Below are 18,391 nucleotides of genomic sequence, written 5' to 3' on the forward strand. Positions count from 1 at the left end.
AATTATTAAAAACTTAACTTATACAGGGTGGCCGAAAAATAATAATAATATATTAGCAAGATTACCTTAATTTAATTGGAAACCCACATTTTTTTACTTACCATGAAATGTACTCTTCATTTACATATCGAATGGCTTCAGGTATATCCTACATTAGGATAAATTATTGGTATAAGATGAGACGCCTATTATAATTGAGATATAAAATCTTCTTTGAATCATTCTTATATGTTTGAGAAATTAGAATTAGATTAAACTTTGACAAAATTTAACAAAACCTTTTTTTTTTTAAATTAACTTCGATACTTTTAACACTTTTAATTTTAAAATGTTACCACAAACAACCCTATATACAGTATGTCCAATGTAAGGATGGGATAGCATAGGGATGTCGGTCGTTATGATTTTTAAATTTTCTTACGGGCTCCGTATTGAATATTATTGGATAGGGCATAAAAGCAAGATTTGATTTTTTTTATAACAGGCCATGATCGCTCTCAACAGACATTAGGAGAACAAAAGTTTTGACGACACAAATATTGCTATAAATATAGTGTACTTGCAGCTTGTTTTACAAAAGTAAATTGGGTTAATTAGGTTAAATGGAAAGAAATTTATACTTTGAGAAAAAATTCGACATTTCCTACACTAGTACGTAAAGAAATCTTGTCGTGAATAATCGTTATTGCCTTTTTAATTTTCTATAAGCAATGATTTTAATAATCATCCAAGTTTTAGTTTTAATTTTAATTAAATAATCATTTTTACGCCCTATCTAATAATAAAACTATTCAATATGTGGCACATATTCTTCTTAAAAAGATATCATCAGATAGTGTTGAGTATGGCCCCCAGATCTCCCCAACTTGCTCCATTTGAATTTTCGCAGGACGCTGATATGCGGCGACAAAAAGGGCGGTCTGACCATATTCTGGGCGGACGACGGCCTCGATACCGGCCCGATCCTACTCCAAGAAGAATGCGACGTGTGGGAAGACGATACCGTCGACACCCTGTACAAACGATTTCTGTACCCAGTGGGGGTGTCCGCGTGCGCGAGGGCCGTAGACATGGTTGCCAATGGCACCGCACCGAGACAAATTCAAAGCGAAAAGGGCGCCACCTACGACCCTTTGCTCAACAAACCAGAATTGCAAAAGGTACTCAAGAAAGTTTATTGATTCATTTATTACAATACCCATTATTAAATAGACGTTTTAATTTTTTGTCTGCTCTCCGTTCTCCGTTCTCTGTTCTCTGTTCTCTGTCGACGCCCTTCAAAAACGCGAATAACTTCCGAACGGATTGGGTGAGAGAGCTGAATTTCTTCTCCTTTTAAACAGCCCACGTGACACATGATCTCATAAGAAATGGCCGCGATCAGACCTTCGCGTCTCTCCTTTTTCGCCATTTTCCACATCGCTACGAAACACGATAAGTGTCCGAAATTTAAAGCGATCGTGTTCAAACTTTGCACAGTTATAGAGTTTGGTTCCCTAAGTATTTTAAGAGTGTCAAAAATCAAATCAAAATATCAAAAAAAAAATTGAACGAAAAGACGCACGAGTCCGGATAAAAAAAAATAAAAACTAAAAAATGGATTTATCCTTTAAAGATAATTGGCTATAACTATAAGGCAGTGTTTCAGTTGTCAGTTTCTTCAATATGGCCATATCGGCCGTATAAACACCAAAACTTTTCTATTTAACGTTTCTACACATTGCACAGGGTGTTCGGGATATTTCGTGCTATAATATAAAATAGAGGAGGTGTCTTGAATGTGCAGCAATCGACTTCAGATTTGGCAGAAATATAAAAGTCCATTGTAACATTAGAAGAGGGGCGCAAATTTTTGAAAAAATTTGTTTGGATTATTTTTGAACCAGGATACGCGGGAGATTCGGGACTAAAACTTTTATTTTAAACGTTTTTTCGAGATTCTAAAAATTTCCATTTTTTGTGGCTAAAAAATAATCGGCGATAAAGGAAAAACTGTTAAAGATGCTGTAATTTTATTCGAACTCAGTCACTTTATACAGGGCGCATGCACAATAAAATCACATCGATTTTGCTAAAGTTCCATAGTGGTCTATAGAAATTTTTGCGCGTTTTGGAGTACTGTAAGATAGCAAAAAGGGAAAAAATGATTAGATAAGTATTTATTTATAATCCAATTAATAATTAATTATAATTACAATCCAGTGGTGCAGTGATCAATTTTTTAGACAAACTGTTTTCGAGATATAACAATAATAATAATATAATTTATTTTCAAGAACGTTTATTACAATTTAATATCCCCCAACAATAATATGGCGCACTATGGACCTCACAGTCTGTGAATATTTTTACAAATTCTTAAAAGCAGGTTACAAAACAATAAAATACTGTATCTTTTATTATGGACTGTTTATTGCTCAATAAACAATATTTTTGGTTTTAAATATTATAACATTTAATAGGCAGAGACTGCTTGAATGTATTTTTTATTTTACGAAATGGTTTATTCGTAAATTCAATATTTTTGGGATCGTATAAAAACATAATTTTTTGGCATTTAGATTGTCTTGTATTTGGAATAATACAGATGTATTTTGTATTGTTTCGTATTTTTGGTTCTTTGGGCAAATCTTACCGATGATTTGATATACAATTGATTAATTTGTAATCCTGTAATGATACAGTAATTAGGTAGTGGTTCGACCACTTCAATGTACACCTTTTCTTGCATTTTTCTAGTCATAATTGGTTTTTTGTTTACATGCGATTTGGCCTTTTGCTTTGAAAATGGTCCATCAGCAATTAAATTAAAACACTTGTTGTATAATGGATGAATTCACTGACATAATCGTCAGAATTGACAAACGTCAAAATTCAAGCCGAACTTTTAGGACAAATATCTGGAGAATAAGATGACTCTGATTCTGACATTCAGGATGAAGAAAACACCAAATGCGTATAAAAGGAAATAAAACATTATTTCACCCTGCAAATAAGAAATACAAGTAACTTTTGTTTTATTGTTTTTCTTCTTATTGTGTTAAAAACTGATCAATTTTTTTTTCTTCTATTCTTACGTCTACATTTACCTTTAAACCCGCCTTTTTAAATTCATTCCCTAATTTATCGAACATGCGAACAAAAATAAACCCTTCCGAAACCTGTAACTTTTTTGTTTCTAGTAGCCAAGTTGCTTTCCTAGCGACGTATACAAAAAATGTGTCACAATGTATATTATATATGTGGTTAATAGAATATTTTATTCCGATTATAATGATGTAACGCACTTTACATTTTGGTCTACTCATTTTTGACAAATTTTTATATAATTTCAAAGAGTTGATTTACTCACTGCAACAACAATATTTTTTCCAAAAAAAATAGAACAAAAATACAAAAAATGACAAGACACACTAAAGTAAAAAATTCTTTAACTATTCTAAATACTGCAGTATGTGACCACCATTTCCTGAACATATTTCTCATACACTCAAATTGTATGATGTCTCTTGTTTGGATTGTTTCTTAATAACTGATTGATTGCCTCTGAAATCCTTTGCCGAAGTTCCACGACATTATTTCAAGGAATTCTGTGCACCTGATTTTTTATGTGTCCCCAAATGAAACAATCCATTAAAGTTAGGTCGGGGCTGTTGGCTGGCCAATCCATAGTTCCGTCGTTCCCTATCCAACCCCTAGGATATTTCATGTTAAGAAATTTTTTAACTTGCACAGCATTGTAAGGGGCACCGTCTTGCTGCCATAAAATCAGCGCTGATATATTTAGGGGTAAATCTTCTATATATTGTTCTATTTGGTGCTCCAAGAGTTGCAAGACCAATATCGTGTATTTTGTCTATTACAACCCATTCTTGTAGCGAACGAATTTTCATCAGTCCAAAAATGTTTTTCAAAAAATTGTTTTTCTCATTGTCTATTTAAAACATGGTTTTTGGAGTTTTACCAAATTTAAATGCATTATATTTATATTCTTTCTATAATTCAATCACCAACGTTGTTTGTTAATACGTCAAATATAAACATATTTTGTCCGTCGTTAAAAACGAGTGGACTAAAATATAAAGTGTGTTACAACATTGAAATCGAAATAAGATGTTCTATTAAACACATATTTAATATACACAGTGTTCCATTTTAAAATATATGATGTAGGCTTATATGTCAGAAAATTGATAGTGTTTTGTTTTATATGTCACTCGGAAACAAAACTTGGCTACTAACCCTACATTTTGTTTTTTTTGTCCACCTTGATATTGAAGATAAATTGATTGAATGAAAGCACGGGACATAAATTAAAAGCCAAATGAGGTCTATGCTAAAAAGGTGTGCGTTAGTTTTGTACTGAAGTCTGGTTTGTTGTAAATTACCTTTTGTGCGACGCAGGAGGAATCCATGATTTGTAAATATTAGCGTTTTATTTAATACGTAGAAAGTCAACTATAATTTATTATTGATATTATTACGATCCGGGCTTCAGCGAGTTCGTCTCATAAAAAACTTGATATAAGAGCCAATTAACTGATTTGCTGTAATGGCATTGTCGTATAATCCTGGTTTTTTTGTCGTCACAGTGTATTAAGTTAATAAATATCCTAGTATTAATGAAATCTATTAAATGATTAATAAAGTTTTACTTCAGAACGGTCGATCTCTAAAATGGAGATGGTAGATACCAAAATAGAGAAGTGTATACCCCGGCCCAAAGTATACTACAGTCCCGGGTTCCTGCCTTTTACTACATTTTTTCGTAGATCGATTTTACAAAAACCGCCACCGAGCTTCACAACTTCATAAGAGGCATGGACTCAGTTCCGGGTGCTAGTTGCCAACTAAAACTAGCAGGCGAAAACGAGTACCAACTCGCGTTGGTATTCGGGTCGACGGTTTGGAAATCAGATCTACCGATCGGTAAAGAGGTCGACGTTGAAGGTACAACCCCCGGGATCATACACGAAGGGGGGTTGTTGCTCAGAGGTTTCGACGGCGAATACGTCAACGTGAGAAAAGTGAAAATCGGAGGTAGATCTTCCGGAAGTTGGGTTTAGTTTGATACGTAAGGAATGTGGTTCCAGGAAAAATGAGGAACGCGTCGGCGTTGGATCAAGCCGCGAAACAGATAGCGCTCGAATACACGGCAGATGAGAAAATTCAAATAGAGCAAGTTCGGGAGATCTGGGAGGCCATACTCAACATCGATATCGAAGACGACACGGACTTCTTCGCCGCCGGAGCTGGTTCGATGGACGTAGTAAGGTGGGTCTAAAATTTATGGGCTGCAAGCGAAAATTTTGAACGTTTTTAACACCAAGGAAAAAATTGTGCTAATTGTGACCACCGGTTGATGAAAACAAGTCGTACTTTGGTGTCCCATTCAAAGTAAATAACAAAGAGCATAGCCGAGACGAAACTTTATTTTTTTAGTTTTATTTTTAACGCCGTATAAAAATCGTCGTTTCAAAATAAAAGTGTTTCAGAAATCTATCACTAGAGGGCACTATACCTAGAACATTTTTTTTATTTTTCCTGGATTTTATTTAATTAGAGTGATATTGCAAAATAGAACAGATTGCCTTAAGAGAATCACAAATCTTAAAAAAATATATTTCGATTTTTCAAATAATCACTGAGATACAGGATAGTAAGTTTTTTATTACTTACGTTCGAAATTTTGAAAATATGGGCAAACAAAGCGCGTTTTTAGCGAAAATACCATTTTTTATTTGTGTATTCTCAAATTGATAAGAGAGGTATGTTTAGGTTATGTGTGTAGACCAAGTAATAGAAGACCGTATTTGAAATGAACTCGTTAATGGTTGCCAGTGAATACCGAAAAAGAAAGAAGATTTTTAAGAACAACCTAATGTGTTTTATATTACTGTTACTAATGAAAAACCAAATTACAATAAACCACCACCACCATGCACCATGCAGGTTTTCGGAACGCATTATACTTCGACCAGAAATATAGTGCTTTTACAACCGACCCCGTGTTTAACTTTGCCTACTGTTTACGTACTAGGAATTTATCTACCTACACTAACAAGCGGGATATAAGTATGTCTTCAATCTTTTTCGCCGACCAATTCCTGAAACATCTACATGAAAACAACAATTTATTACGTTATATTTTATTACAATTTTAATTTACATTATTAATATAGTTAATTTAATAATAATAAAGTATCAGTCACTTAAAAAATCGTCACTATCGCTACTGTCTTCACCTAGTAAATATTTTTTTTTATTATTTGTTTTTCACAGTTAGATCAGCTTTGTTTATGGTATTTTGCTGCAGTATTATTTCTTCTTTTATGCGCTTTCAACTCAGACCAAATCATCTCAATTGGGTCACATATACAATTATACAGGGGTAATCTCAAGATTTCATGTCCGTTCATTTGTTTTGCTATCGAATCGATTTTGTAGTCTTTATTAAAATGTTTTATTTTTAATAATTCCAGAAGTTGTTTCTTCGTGTAGTTCTATTAAAAATATAAATCATTTTCGTACAGATATTCTTTAATTTCTTCTTTATTTGAAGAAGTATTTGGATTTTTTTAAATTAAGGCTAAATGATACGAGGCATTATCCAACAAAATAACAGTATTTGGTGATAGTTTTGGCAACAGTTTATTTTCAAACCAGTGGTGAAATATTTCCGCGGTCATGTTTCCATGGTAATCCACACTTGAATCTTTGGTCATGTCATTTGTTTTTATTGCTGATAATACCTCCTATTCTGAATTTCTTATAAAATTGTAAACATTCAAAACAATTTGTTTAACATCCGAAGACAAATGGATCGGTTTTTTTTATTTACTGAGGTAGTTCGTCTTGTAAATTGTCATTAGGTCATCTGCTTCATTCCACGGTCTCCACATTTTAAAGTGTTAAAAAACACCTTCCAAAAATGTTTAATTGTAAGATTCTAATAAATATTTATCTGTATTCTTATGACGTACCTTTATCTACCGCGAATATATATATATATATATATATATATATATATATATATATATATATATATATATATATATATATATATATATATTCTCACGTATTGATCCACGGATGGAAAAATGTGATGACACTATATTCCGGGATATCATCCGTTCGCTCGTTGAACTCCGACTGGAATCCTGCATCCGACTGGAATCCTGCAAATCCTGCATCCGACTGGAATCCTGCAGACGTTTCGCCAAAGTCTCACTTGGCATCTTCAATGCTCGCGCTCCGAAAACACTTCGAACTGGGAACAGTGTTCGAAGTGTTTTCGGAGCGCGAGCATTGAAGATGCCAAGTGAGACTTTGGCGAAACGTCTGCAGGATTCCAGTCGGATGCAGGATTTGCAGGATTCCAGTCGGAGTTCAACGAGCGAACGGATGATATCCCGGAATATAGTGTCATCATATATATATATATATATATATATATATATATATATATATATATATATATATATATATATATATATATATATATATATATATATATATATATATATATATATATATATATATATATATATATATATATATATATATATATATATATATATATATAGTCTCAAAAAGACTGTTGTTTACAAATCGAAGAACGATGTAGAAGACACAAAAATACAAGAAGAAGAATGTTGTTAATCGACAGTCACACAAGACAAAAATGATTATTTTCAAACTTTAAGATAAATAAAGTACAGGTACTTACGGTTACCCTTTGAACTAACCAGTGAAAACAGCCTCGCAAGGTCAAAGCTCGAGATCAGGTACATAAATACGTACTTACTGCAAGAAATCACTGTGAAATACCTCTTTAATATATGCGCTTCTACCTACTCGCAGCATGAATGCTTGCTTGGTCAAATTTAAAACGGTCCATTTATATTTCAAATAAAAATTTCAAGTTTCTACAAATATTCATTACGGTCCATATCAGGCAAGACCTACTTAATGCAGAATAAACATCTGTTGGGATGGGTTTTGCCACGGTCCTGCGAAGGTCTGCGGTTATTGTACTGTAAAATACTTAAAACGTAAAAGCAATGAATGAATGCACTATATTTTTGGTCGTATTATAACAGCATCCAGAATTTTATGCCAAAGTTTTTCACGGCCGTTTGTAAACCAGCCAATATAACCCAAAAACAAACTTTAAATTAAGATAATTTCTTAGCGCATAATGAGGTCCGTCAAACAAAGGTATCATGTCGTTTCTTATACCCAAAGCACGTTATCCATCAAATTTAAGAAGTCTTGTAAAAAATCTAAAATATTAAAATAACTATTTACCATACCTGCCCACACGTTTATCTTGAATTCGTGCTCAGGTGAAATGAGGATTTTCTAATTCCCACAAATGCCTAATAAAAATTAAGAATATGGTAAAAGTAGCTTCGTCAGTAAATAAAATTTTGTTAACATATCTACAATATTCATTTTGCTGGTTTCGAACAAAAGTAGAAAAGTTTATTCTAGGGCTAAAGACGTAGGATAAATTCTGACTCACAACTTTCAGCTGTAGTTAGTTCTTAGTAGCAGGACTAAACCGATGAATACTTGTTTGTGGATCATCAAATGACGCGGATTAGAACTTTCTCTTCCTGATCTGTCCTCTATACGCTTTTTTTGACGAAAAAATCCTGAAGCTTTATAATAACTTTCAAATATCACATAACTGTCAAAATTACAACAATTACATTCCTCCTATGATTTTAAAACACTTTGGGCATAAACCTATCCTGTATCTTAGACAGTAAATTTCGGGTTTTCTTTTCAAGGCTCATCGAGGAAGTAAAGGACGTGTTCAGGACTGAATTAGAAAACGATGATGTGTTCATGGCGCCGACGTTCTCCGAATTCGTCTCGAACGTCGTCGAAAAAAGCAGAGGCGCTGGAGGCAACGTCGACATCGATTACAGGTACCACATAACCGTACATTAAAAAAAAAACACGTAAATAATAACAATAATACTTTTATTCTCCCTTCAGGAATTTTTTTAACAATTAATTGTCAAACAACAAACAAATACAATGACAAGCACAGATTAAATGCGTAGAGGCACTAAAAAAATATATATGAACTACATAATCAAAAGGTTATTTAAAAAAACTGTTTACAGTGTATAAAATTTTTTGCAGAAGATACTGCTCTAATCTTATTTTAAAAGTTGCTATAGAAATACTTACAATACATTTTCTTTCATCTGGAAGGCGAATAAAAACTTACAGCCCCAGTATACAGGGTGATCTAGACTAAAATTTAGATTTGACAAAATGTACATATGAATTTCGCTTTGCTGTCTGGTGTTAAAAGAATGATTATCTTTATTTTTAGTAAAGCTGTTTTTATAATTGAATCCATATACACCTAACTCAAATGTAAACAAACTTTTTATTAAGTTTTTATGAAATAAATTTCCACTAGGAACATACTACATATACATAATTACATTTTTATTCTAAATGTCTAAATCTAATTCTGTTTCACTATCACAGTCGTCATTGAGTTTTGAAGTTTTAGGATTTATGTTGTTTCGTATGTTTATAATGTGCTGTACGGATTTTTTTCAGCTCTCAATTGATATGTTATTAATTACATTGTTTGTGTTCTATGGGATTAAGCATGCAATTACATAGAGGAAGATGTAAGACAGTATGCCCGTTTGCTCAAGTTATCTACTGTTTTTTAATTGCATATGAATTTAGGACTTCCAAAAGTTGAGCTTTTTTGTAACTGAATTCAAAAAATATGTCATTTTCTAACAAATATTCCTGGAGTTTTTGAAATTGGTGAGGCCGGTGCTTTTTATTTTTTAAAAGATTTTTTTTTGGAACCAATTTTCAAAAAATTCGGCACTTTATCCTCTCGATAATCCAAGCTAAAATTCTTCATATTTGGGGCGCGTACCAAAAGTATGGCCTGAAAAAGTATGATATTCTTCTTCTTCTAAAATTGATAATGTACGTTAAATTTAGTATTCCACGATGTGGAAAAATTGATATTTTCTCAGCCATTTTAGAAACGGTACCGATATTTGGTATGACTGAAAACTAATGGTATATCTGTGCTTATTCGCAAAATTCCAAAATATTTTTTTATTTTTGTTTTATTGAGTCACATATCCGAAAAACTCAAGATTCCTTGTTTAAAATCAAGGTTACCTTGTTATATATTACTATTGTAAAAGCACACTTTCGACATTTTTTTAATTTTTTAAGAACTGAGGAGAGTTACATAATACTTGACGTTTCCAAATAGCAAAATAGATAAAAGACAAACAAAAACTACTTATGAAAGCGTGTCTTGTTATCACTTTATTTCACTTTGCTCATATAGTTTGAAAACAAAACACAACTAATACATGAAACATTATTATGTAATCAAGTGAAATGCAATCAAGTGTATGTGGCGTTCCTCCGGGTTCAGTCCTGGGACCATTGTTGCACTCGTTGTGTCTTAAATTTGTAGTGTGCAGGGCTTACAACACGGTATTACACATATGCAGATGATACAATGCTAATTTATAGTGGTGAAAGTGAGAATGATTTACAAGGAATAATACGTTCTGATTTAAGAAAATATACGCACTGGCTTTTGGGTAATAAATTAAAAATCAGTATTTATAAAACTAAATACATGTTGTACAAGCAAACACACAAAATAATATGGGTGCTAAGATTAAGTATTAAGAATGTAGATATAGAACGTGTTAAACGAATTAAATATTTAGGCCCACTGATCGATGATAGTTTAAACTGGGCTGAGCATATTAATTTTATATCAAATAAAATTTACCCAACGTTCAGTGCCATATATAAAAGCCGAAATTATCTGCGTTACGGTAGCAAAATGAATATTTACAATTCTTATTTTGTAGCACATATGATATACCTAATTCCAAAATGGGGTGTATGTGGTGCAAGTTACTTTAATAAAATACAAACTCTACAAAATAATATTTAATTATGATACAGAAAATTTGTAAAAAAGACAAATTGCTTAAGCTAAAACAATGTAAATGTATGTATAAGGTGATAAATGAAATACAAAAGTCTAACATGAGGATTATATTTAATAAAGACGTGCACATCTATGACACCAGATCTCATAACGATATTTACAATTATAATATCAAAACTCATAAAGGACTTTCCATTCCAGTATTCCAAGCAGCACGTACTGTTGATAAGCTTCCAGAAAATTTAAGAAATATAAATGAATATATTAAATTTGTAAAACAGTTAAAAATTCACTTTTCTTTGAACTTGGAATAAACATTTTTCAAAAAATACGTAGTTATTTCAAAACTTCCGTGGTCCATTCGTATGACTTTTTTACAGTCAATGTACAAATATTAAAGAAGTTGTTTTCGCTTGAAAACAAAAGAAACAACACGAGAGTTGTACGTTTGGTGTGTTATTCAAGATAAATAATAAAAATTGCAATAGTGGCGTAACCGTCTTCGACAATATTAAGATGAGATGCGTTAAATAATAATAATAATAATAATAAAATACGGCTTTACGGCATAACAAGAACGTTCGAGTTTCTGTCGTAGACCGGTGGAGTTGGAAATAAACCAAAGGAAGGTCCGATTTCCGTGCCAGCTTTTCGTCGATGGTAAATTCGTGGACGCGGAGGGCGGGAAAACCCTTCCGACGATCAACCCCGCCACCGAGGAGGTGATATGCCAGGTGCAGTGCGCCTCCGCCAACGACGTGGACAGGGCTGTGAAGGCGGCCAAAAGGGCGTTCTACGACGGCGAATGGAGCAAGATCAGCGCTAGGGAAAGGGGACAGCTGCTGTTCAAGTGAGTGCCGCTTGCGAATTCAAATGATTTATTTCGAGTAGTACCAACGGAGCCAAAATATTTCAAATAACAATTGTAGACCGACTCCGTGATTAACTTTGCCTAGGAATTTATCTACAAGCGCGATATAAGTATGTTTTCAATTTTTTCCGTCAAGGGATTCTTGAATTATGCACATAAAAAAAATTAGTACAAAGTAACAATTTATTACGTTCTATTTCACTACATTTCTACGTAGTATCATTATTAATATACAAAATATTAAATATAATAATAATAAAGTGCCAGTCACAAATCGTCACTATCGCTACTGTCGTTGCCTATTTCAGTGATAAAATCCGCCACTAATCGTTCTCGATAAATATTTTCTTCTTTTATTACTCGTTTTTCGCAGTTAGACCAGCTTTGTACTGATATTTAGCTACTTCTTGCCGAATTACGTTTATGGTACTATCAATAAGTTTTGGTGCAGTATTATTTCTTCTTATATGCAGTATATATATGAAGTATTTGGAATTTTTCTAATTTGGGCTGAATGATACGAGGCATTATCCAACACGATAACAATATTTGACAACAGGCTAAATGAGAAAAACCTTAAAATCATCGAAGAAAAAACGAAAATTATGGTTACGTCCAAAACAAATGTAATTCTGAACATCGAATTAAATGAAATGACGTTGACGTTTTTAAACACCTGGGGGTACGACTAAGTAGGAATGGGTGTCACCAAACAGAACTAAATACTACTATAAAAATGACAATAAAACCATAATTAATGTTGTTATGAGAATTTAAGTTTAATAATGGAGAGATATTTGAATCTAATTGATCGTTAAGCAATACATCTCCATGGCTTCCAATAAATTTAATTTTTTAATTTTTGTGACTGTATGTAAAATATTAAAAATTAAGATGAACAAAATGAGACATTCAAATGTTAACGATCAATTAGATTTAAATACCTCTCCATTATTAAACTCACTCACAACAACATTAAGGTAGCAGGTAGTAAATATTACATTTGATACATTTGATAAAGACACGGTGTTGTCGAAACAATTGTCATGTGAATATATATAAGTTCGTGAAAATCTGAACTTTTAGTTCTTATTTACTTTTTTAGTACCCACTTGTTAGTGTTATCACACCTTTTTTGACTTACCACGTTTCATCTAAATACACCATTGGCTTATTTTGTTCAATTGTAAGCTTGTGATAGATATTTATCCATATTCTTATGACGTAGCTTTATCTACCGCGAATGTAATCTAAAGTCTTAAGAATCGTAGAACTACGTAGAAGAAACAAAAATACAAGAAGAAGAATGATGTTAATTGACAGGCACACAAGACCAAAATGATTATTTTCAGACTTACCTATAAAATAAAGAGAGTACTTACCCTTATCCTTTGAACTATCCAGTGAAAACAACCTCGCAGGGTCAAAGCTCTACAAATATTCGTTACGGTCCATTACAGGCAAAACCTGCTTAATACAAAAAAACATCGGTTGGGATGGGTTTTACCACGATCCTGCGAAGGTATTGCAAAATACTTAAAACGTCAAGGAAATAAATGCACTATATTTTTGGTCTTATTATATTTATCATTTAGTAATAATATGTATTTTATAATAAACTATTGATGTCCAAATGACCTTTTCAAGGAACACCCGAATTCGATACTTAGTGATTAGTAGAATTCCAATAAAAATATCCACTGCGTTTAGTTCCCAGAAGGACGTAATTCATAATATAGATAACTATGAATAAATAAATATGTTTTATTGTATTTTAAAACTTGTTTCGGCCAATTAACACAAAAAAATTGACATGTTAATTCCACAACGCAGTGGCATGAAAACTAATATTTTTTTAGAAAAATTAAAATATTCGAACAACTAATAGGTTTCAGTATATATTATTCCGAATTTTAAAAAAATGCCAAAGTTTAACAGAAACAAATTTAAAATATTATTTATGCCCTACTTTGCATTTATCTGTACTTATATATAAAATGTATCCAAAACAATTAGTCCAAAGAAGAATAAATATCCATTGAAAAAAACAAACACAAAACTTCTGGATTCCTCCTGCGTCGGTTATTATTGAATTCTTCGTAAACCTAGTTTGTCCCCGTCATGTTTATCTTTCACCCAGAATCACACTTAATCATCAGACTCTTCTCAACTACCAAACGCTGTGGTAAATATATCATCATAGCAACAACTTTCTGAGACGGAAAAATCAATTCTTGCAAAAGATTCCAACTTTGTCCTTCTCCAGCCTATTTATTATCCCAAAAACTGCCATCTAAAACAGCTAATGAAATCACCGCATATTCTGGTTAGTTTCCACGTACCAAAGTGCCTATTCTTGAAACTCTCAACATTATTTCAGATATATTAAAACCCGAGAATATGGAACCAAACCTTCTTATTTTGCTTGTCTGGAACATATTTTTTTTGTCAAATTTATGAACAAACGTCGGGAACAGCTATGGATTCTTTATTATCACCAGTCAGCGAGAGTATACTTTAAGAGGAAAGCCCTCGACAGCTTCCATCTAAAATTTTGTTTGTTTTCTTCGATTCTAAATTAAATTTTGTGACACATTTTGGGGAGAAGTGGTAAACAGTGACCAACTTACTCTGCTTTGCTTTAAACTCCTTGATACCGCTTTGGTTCGCTCTAGACTGGAGTGTGCATCTGTGATATGGTCTCCATATTATGCCTACCATATAGATGACATCGAAGCCGTTCAGAAAGTATTTTTAACATCTTTGCCTTCAAAGGCTTATATCAATAACTATAATGGAAGATTCCAGTTTTTCTCTTTAAAATTCTGAATGGTTAGTATTATTGTCCAGCTCTTTTACATACCATACAATTTAACAGAAGCTGGAGTTTATTCACCTCTTACAAGCTCATTTATTGTTAGATTTTGTTCTGGTTTCTAGCTGATGTCTTTCTCTCTCTTTTAATAAATAAAGAAACCAGCACTTGCCTAAAAATTCCGTTTGATCAACTAGACTCAAAGAACATAAGCAAACTCATCAGCAGTTGCCGAACACATCTATAGAATCTATAGCATATAAGCAACCAAACAATCTTAACTGCGAATCAGGTCCCTCCTTTAGCTCCGCCCCCTCAAACCAATATTTCAGTTAAGCTCTGAAGAAGTCAACAGGATCATGGGTGAAACGTCAGCAAGTTCGGTTCATCAACAACAGGAGGAAACCAGAAGACTTGTAAATACTCTTATGCCCGTGTCTATTGTCGAACTTTTTTTTGCACCAGCAAGGCTGGCAGTTTTGTTGCGTTCGATAAGTCAGAACTAGTTATTTGCGAAAGGACTATAACTTCGATTTATCGACGAAAACCGTTCTTCAGATTAGCAGACTTGATGCAACAGCACAAAGAGGAACTGGCCACCATAGAATCTATAGATTCGGGCGCTGTTTACACTTTAGCGTTGAAAACCCACGTCGGTATGAGCATAGAAACGTGGAGGTACTTCGCAGGATGGGCGGACAAGATCCAGGGATCCACCATACCGGTGTCGCACGCCCGGCCCAACAGGAACCTAAGTTTCACCAAAAGGGAACCCATTGGGTACGCGATGTGTTCCGATTAAATTTCTTCGCGGAAATTAACATCTCACTTTTCCGCTCCAGAGTTTGCGGTTTGATAACGCCATGGAACTATCCGCTGATGATGCTGTCGTGGAAAATGGCCGCTTGTCTCGCCGCCGGCAACACCGTCCTGATCAAACCCGCCCAGGTGTCACCACTGACGGCGTTGAAGTTCGCCGAACTGGCGGCCAAAGCTGGTATTCCACCGGGTGTGATTAACGTCTTACCTGGAACGGGTGAGTGGCGTCTTTCTATTTTCGGAACACGTGCTTCTAAGAACGGTTTTAGCTCTCGTTTACTATACAGGGTGGCCCGTTTAAGAGGAACCTAAACGTTATCTCGAAACCTACGGGGGGTACAAAAATAAATTAAATACAAAAGTTGTTCATATTAGAAAGATTTTTTTTATATACAGTGTGGCAAAACAACGTTATTTTACATTTTATTGCATTTTTGGATAGTCCTCTCAACGATATATATGAGTATGGATCTGTGTCGCACCGTTTCGAACTTATGAGCGATCATCTTCAGGTTATGTTTAAACCATCATTGTTAAGTTGCTTATTAACTTTTTAAGCTTTTATCCCTTTTATTTTTTTTACCAAAATAATGCCTTTCTTTAGGCAATGATATTTTTCTCAATTTTCTTAAATTGGGCAGCCTATATATTATTAGATTTTCGAATAGCCACTTTAATAGCAATATCAATTATACTATATATATATATATATATATGTATATATATATATATATATATATATATATATATATATATATATATATATATATATATATATATATATATATATATATATATATATGTATATATGTTTCGTCCGCGCGGAAACGGACTTTGGCCGCAGCTGGCACAGCAAGAAGTCGCAAAAATTACTCAAGACAGGATCAAAAGATTTTTGATTACTTAACTGACCCTACCTCGCTTTTGGTCTTCCTTCCGGAGGGGCCGGCCCGTGCTGCGTTCTCTGTGCCTCGAGTGGTGAGGAAATTTGTTGATCACCACGCGTATGACGTGATGCGTTCAACGGCACCTTTTGAACCACACGATGAGAGCGACCGATTTAGCGCTTCACCGTGATTTTTAGTGGAGCATGCGCCTAAGGGCGCTGGCGGGTATAGATGGCCAGTTAAGTTCAAGAATTTAATACCGCGAGGAAAGGAAGAAGAATAACTTCTTGGTGCTGTACTCGCGGCCAATCGATAAGCTATAGGTTTATATATATAAATTCATAAGAAGTCGAAAGATAATAAAACGAAAACTAAACAATATATATATATATATATATATATATATATATATATATATATATATATATATATATATATATATATATATATATATATATATATATATATATATATATATATGATGACACTATATTCCGGGATATCATCCGTTCGCTCGTTGAACTCCGACTGGAATCCTGCATCCGACTGGAATCCTGCAAATCTTGCATCCGACTGGAATCCTGCAGACGTTTCGCCAAAATCTCACTTGGCATCTTCAATGCTCGCGCTCCGAAAACACTTCGAAGTGTTCGAAGTGTTTTCGGAGCGCGAGCATTGAAGATGCCAAGTGAGATTTTGGCGAAACGTCTGCAGGATTCCAGTCGGATGCAAGATTTGCAGGATTCCAGTCGGATGCAGGATTCCAGTCGGAGTTCAACGAGCGAACGGATGATATCCCGGAATATAGTGTCATCACATTTTTCCATCCGTGAATCAATACGTGAGAATATATATATATATATATATATATATATATATATATATATATATATATATATATATCGTTGAAATGTAGGGTGTTCTATTTAAAAAAATGTAACTTTGTTTTACCACCCTGTAAATAAATAAGTGACGATTGGGAAAATAAAAGTCATTTTAATGGAAACAACTTTGTATTGTATATATATATATATATATATATATATATATATATATATATATATATATATATATATATATATATATATATATATATATATATATATATATATATATATATATATATATATATATATATATATATATATATATATATATATATATATATATATATATATATATATATATATATATATATATCGTTGAAATGTACGGTGTTCTATTTAAAAAAATGTAACTTTGTTTTACCACCCTGTAAATAAATAAGTGACGATTGGGAAAATAAAAGTCATTTTAATGGAAACAACTTTTGTATTTAAATTTCGAGATAAGGTAAACGGGCCACCCTGTACACTGTGCCTCATTTTAATCGTGACTGAGGGGTATTTCCGAGAGCCTTGGAAAAAAGCTAATCAAAACTAACCCTACATTTTGTTTTTTCGTTTACCTTGATATCTCTAAAAACAAAAAAGTTACAGCTAATTAAAATTTTATCAAGATAAATTGAACGCAAGGTACATCTCTTTTGAGGATTAATTATTATACATAGTTTGTTTTTCATTGTATCCGTTTAATTCGAAGGGTCTCACGCCGGAAATGCGATAGCGACCCATCCGGAAGTGAGGAAATTAGGATTTACGGGCAGTACGGAAATAGGACAAGTCATCATGAAGAGTTGTGCAGAATCGAACCTGAAAAAAGTGTCTCTGGAACTCGGAGGCAAATCTCCGCTGGTAATATTCTCGGACTGCGATTTAGACAAGGCAGTAAGATTGGTTAGTACCTTTATTTTATACGTCTGTTACTGTGACTGTTTAAATTTTGAGAAATTGATAGAAAAGGCATCTACTTAGCGTATGGTTAATCCTAGCATTAGGGCCCGTTCCTTTATAAGCAATAAAGTTTTAGATTTTATTTGCATATTTGCAAAGACTTGGACTTAAATACTTAAAATTTTGAATTGAATTGGATTTTGAATAATTTTGATTATATATTGTATCACACTCTACATTCTATCG

The 18,391-nt window shown here is 33.2% G+C and overlaps 1 protein-coding gene across 3 annotated transcripts in view; it reads left to right on the forward strand.

Annotated features, from left to right (window-relative positions):
• LOC132705844 (cytosolic 10-formyltetrahydrofolate dehydrogenase) overlaps positions 1 to 18,391 on the forward strand; it is a 45,753-nt gene that overhangs the window by 22,826 nt on the left and 4,536 nt on the right. For all 3 annotated transcript variants that reach the window (XM_060676767.1, XM_060676766.1, XM_060676768.1), the window contains 8 exons: positions 890 to 1,160; positions 4,773 to 5,040; positions 5,094 to 5,274; positions 8,799 to 8,939; positions 11,580 to 11,831; positions 15,226 to 15,447; positions 15,510 to 15,703; positions 17,955 to 18,148. In XM_060676767.1, coding sequence (XP_060532750.1) covers positions 890 to 1,160; positions 4,773 to 5,040; positions 5,094 to 5,274; positions 8,799 to 8,939; positions 11,580 to 11,831; positions 15,226 to 15,447; positions 15,510 to 15,703; positions 17,955 to 18,148 — 1,723 coding nt within the window. The remainder of the gene's footprint in view (positions 1 to 889; positions 1,161 to 4,772; positions 5,041 to 5,093; positions 5,275 to 8,798; positions 8,940 to 11,579; positions 11,832 to 15,225; positions 15,448 to 15,509; positions 15,704 to 17,954; positions 18,149 to 18,391) is intronic.

Source organism: Cylas formicarius, unplaced genomic scaffold (genome assembly GCF_029955315.1).
Source record: "Cylas formicarius isolate icCylForm1 unplaced genomic scaffold, icCylForm1.1 PGA_scaffold_8__14_contigs__length_24414737, whole genome shotgun sequence".
NCBI lineage: Eukaryota > Metazoa > Arthropoda > Insecta > Coleoptera > Brentidae > Cylas > Cylas formicarius.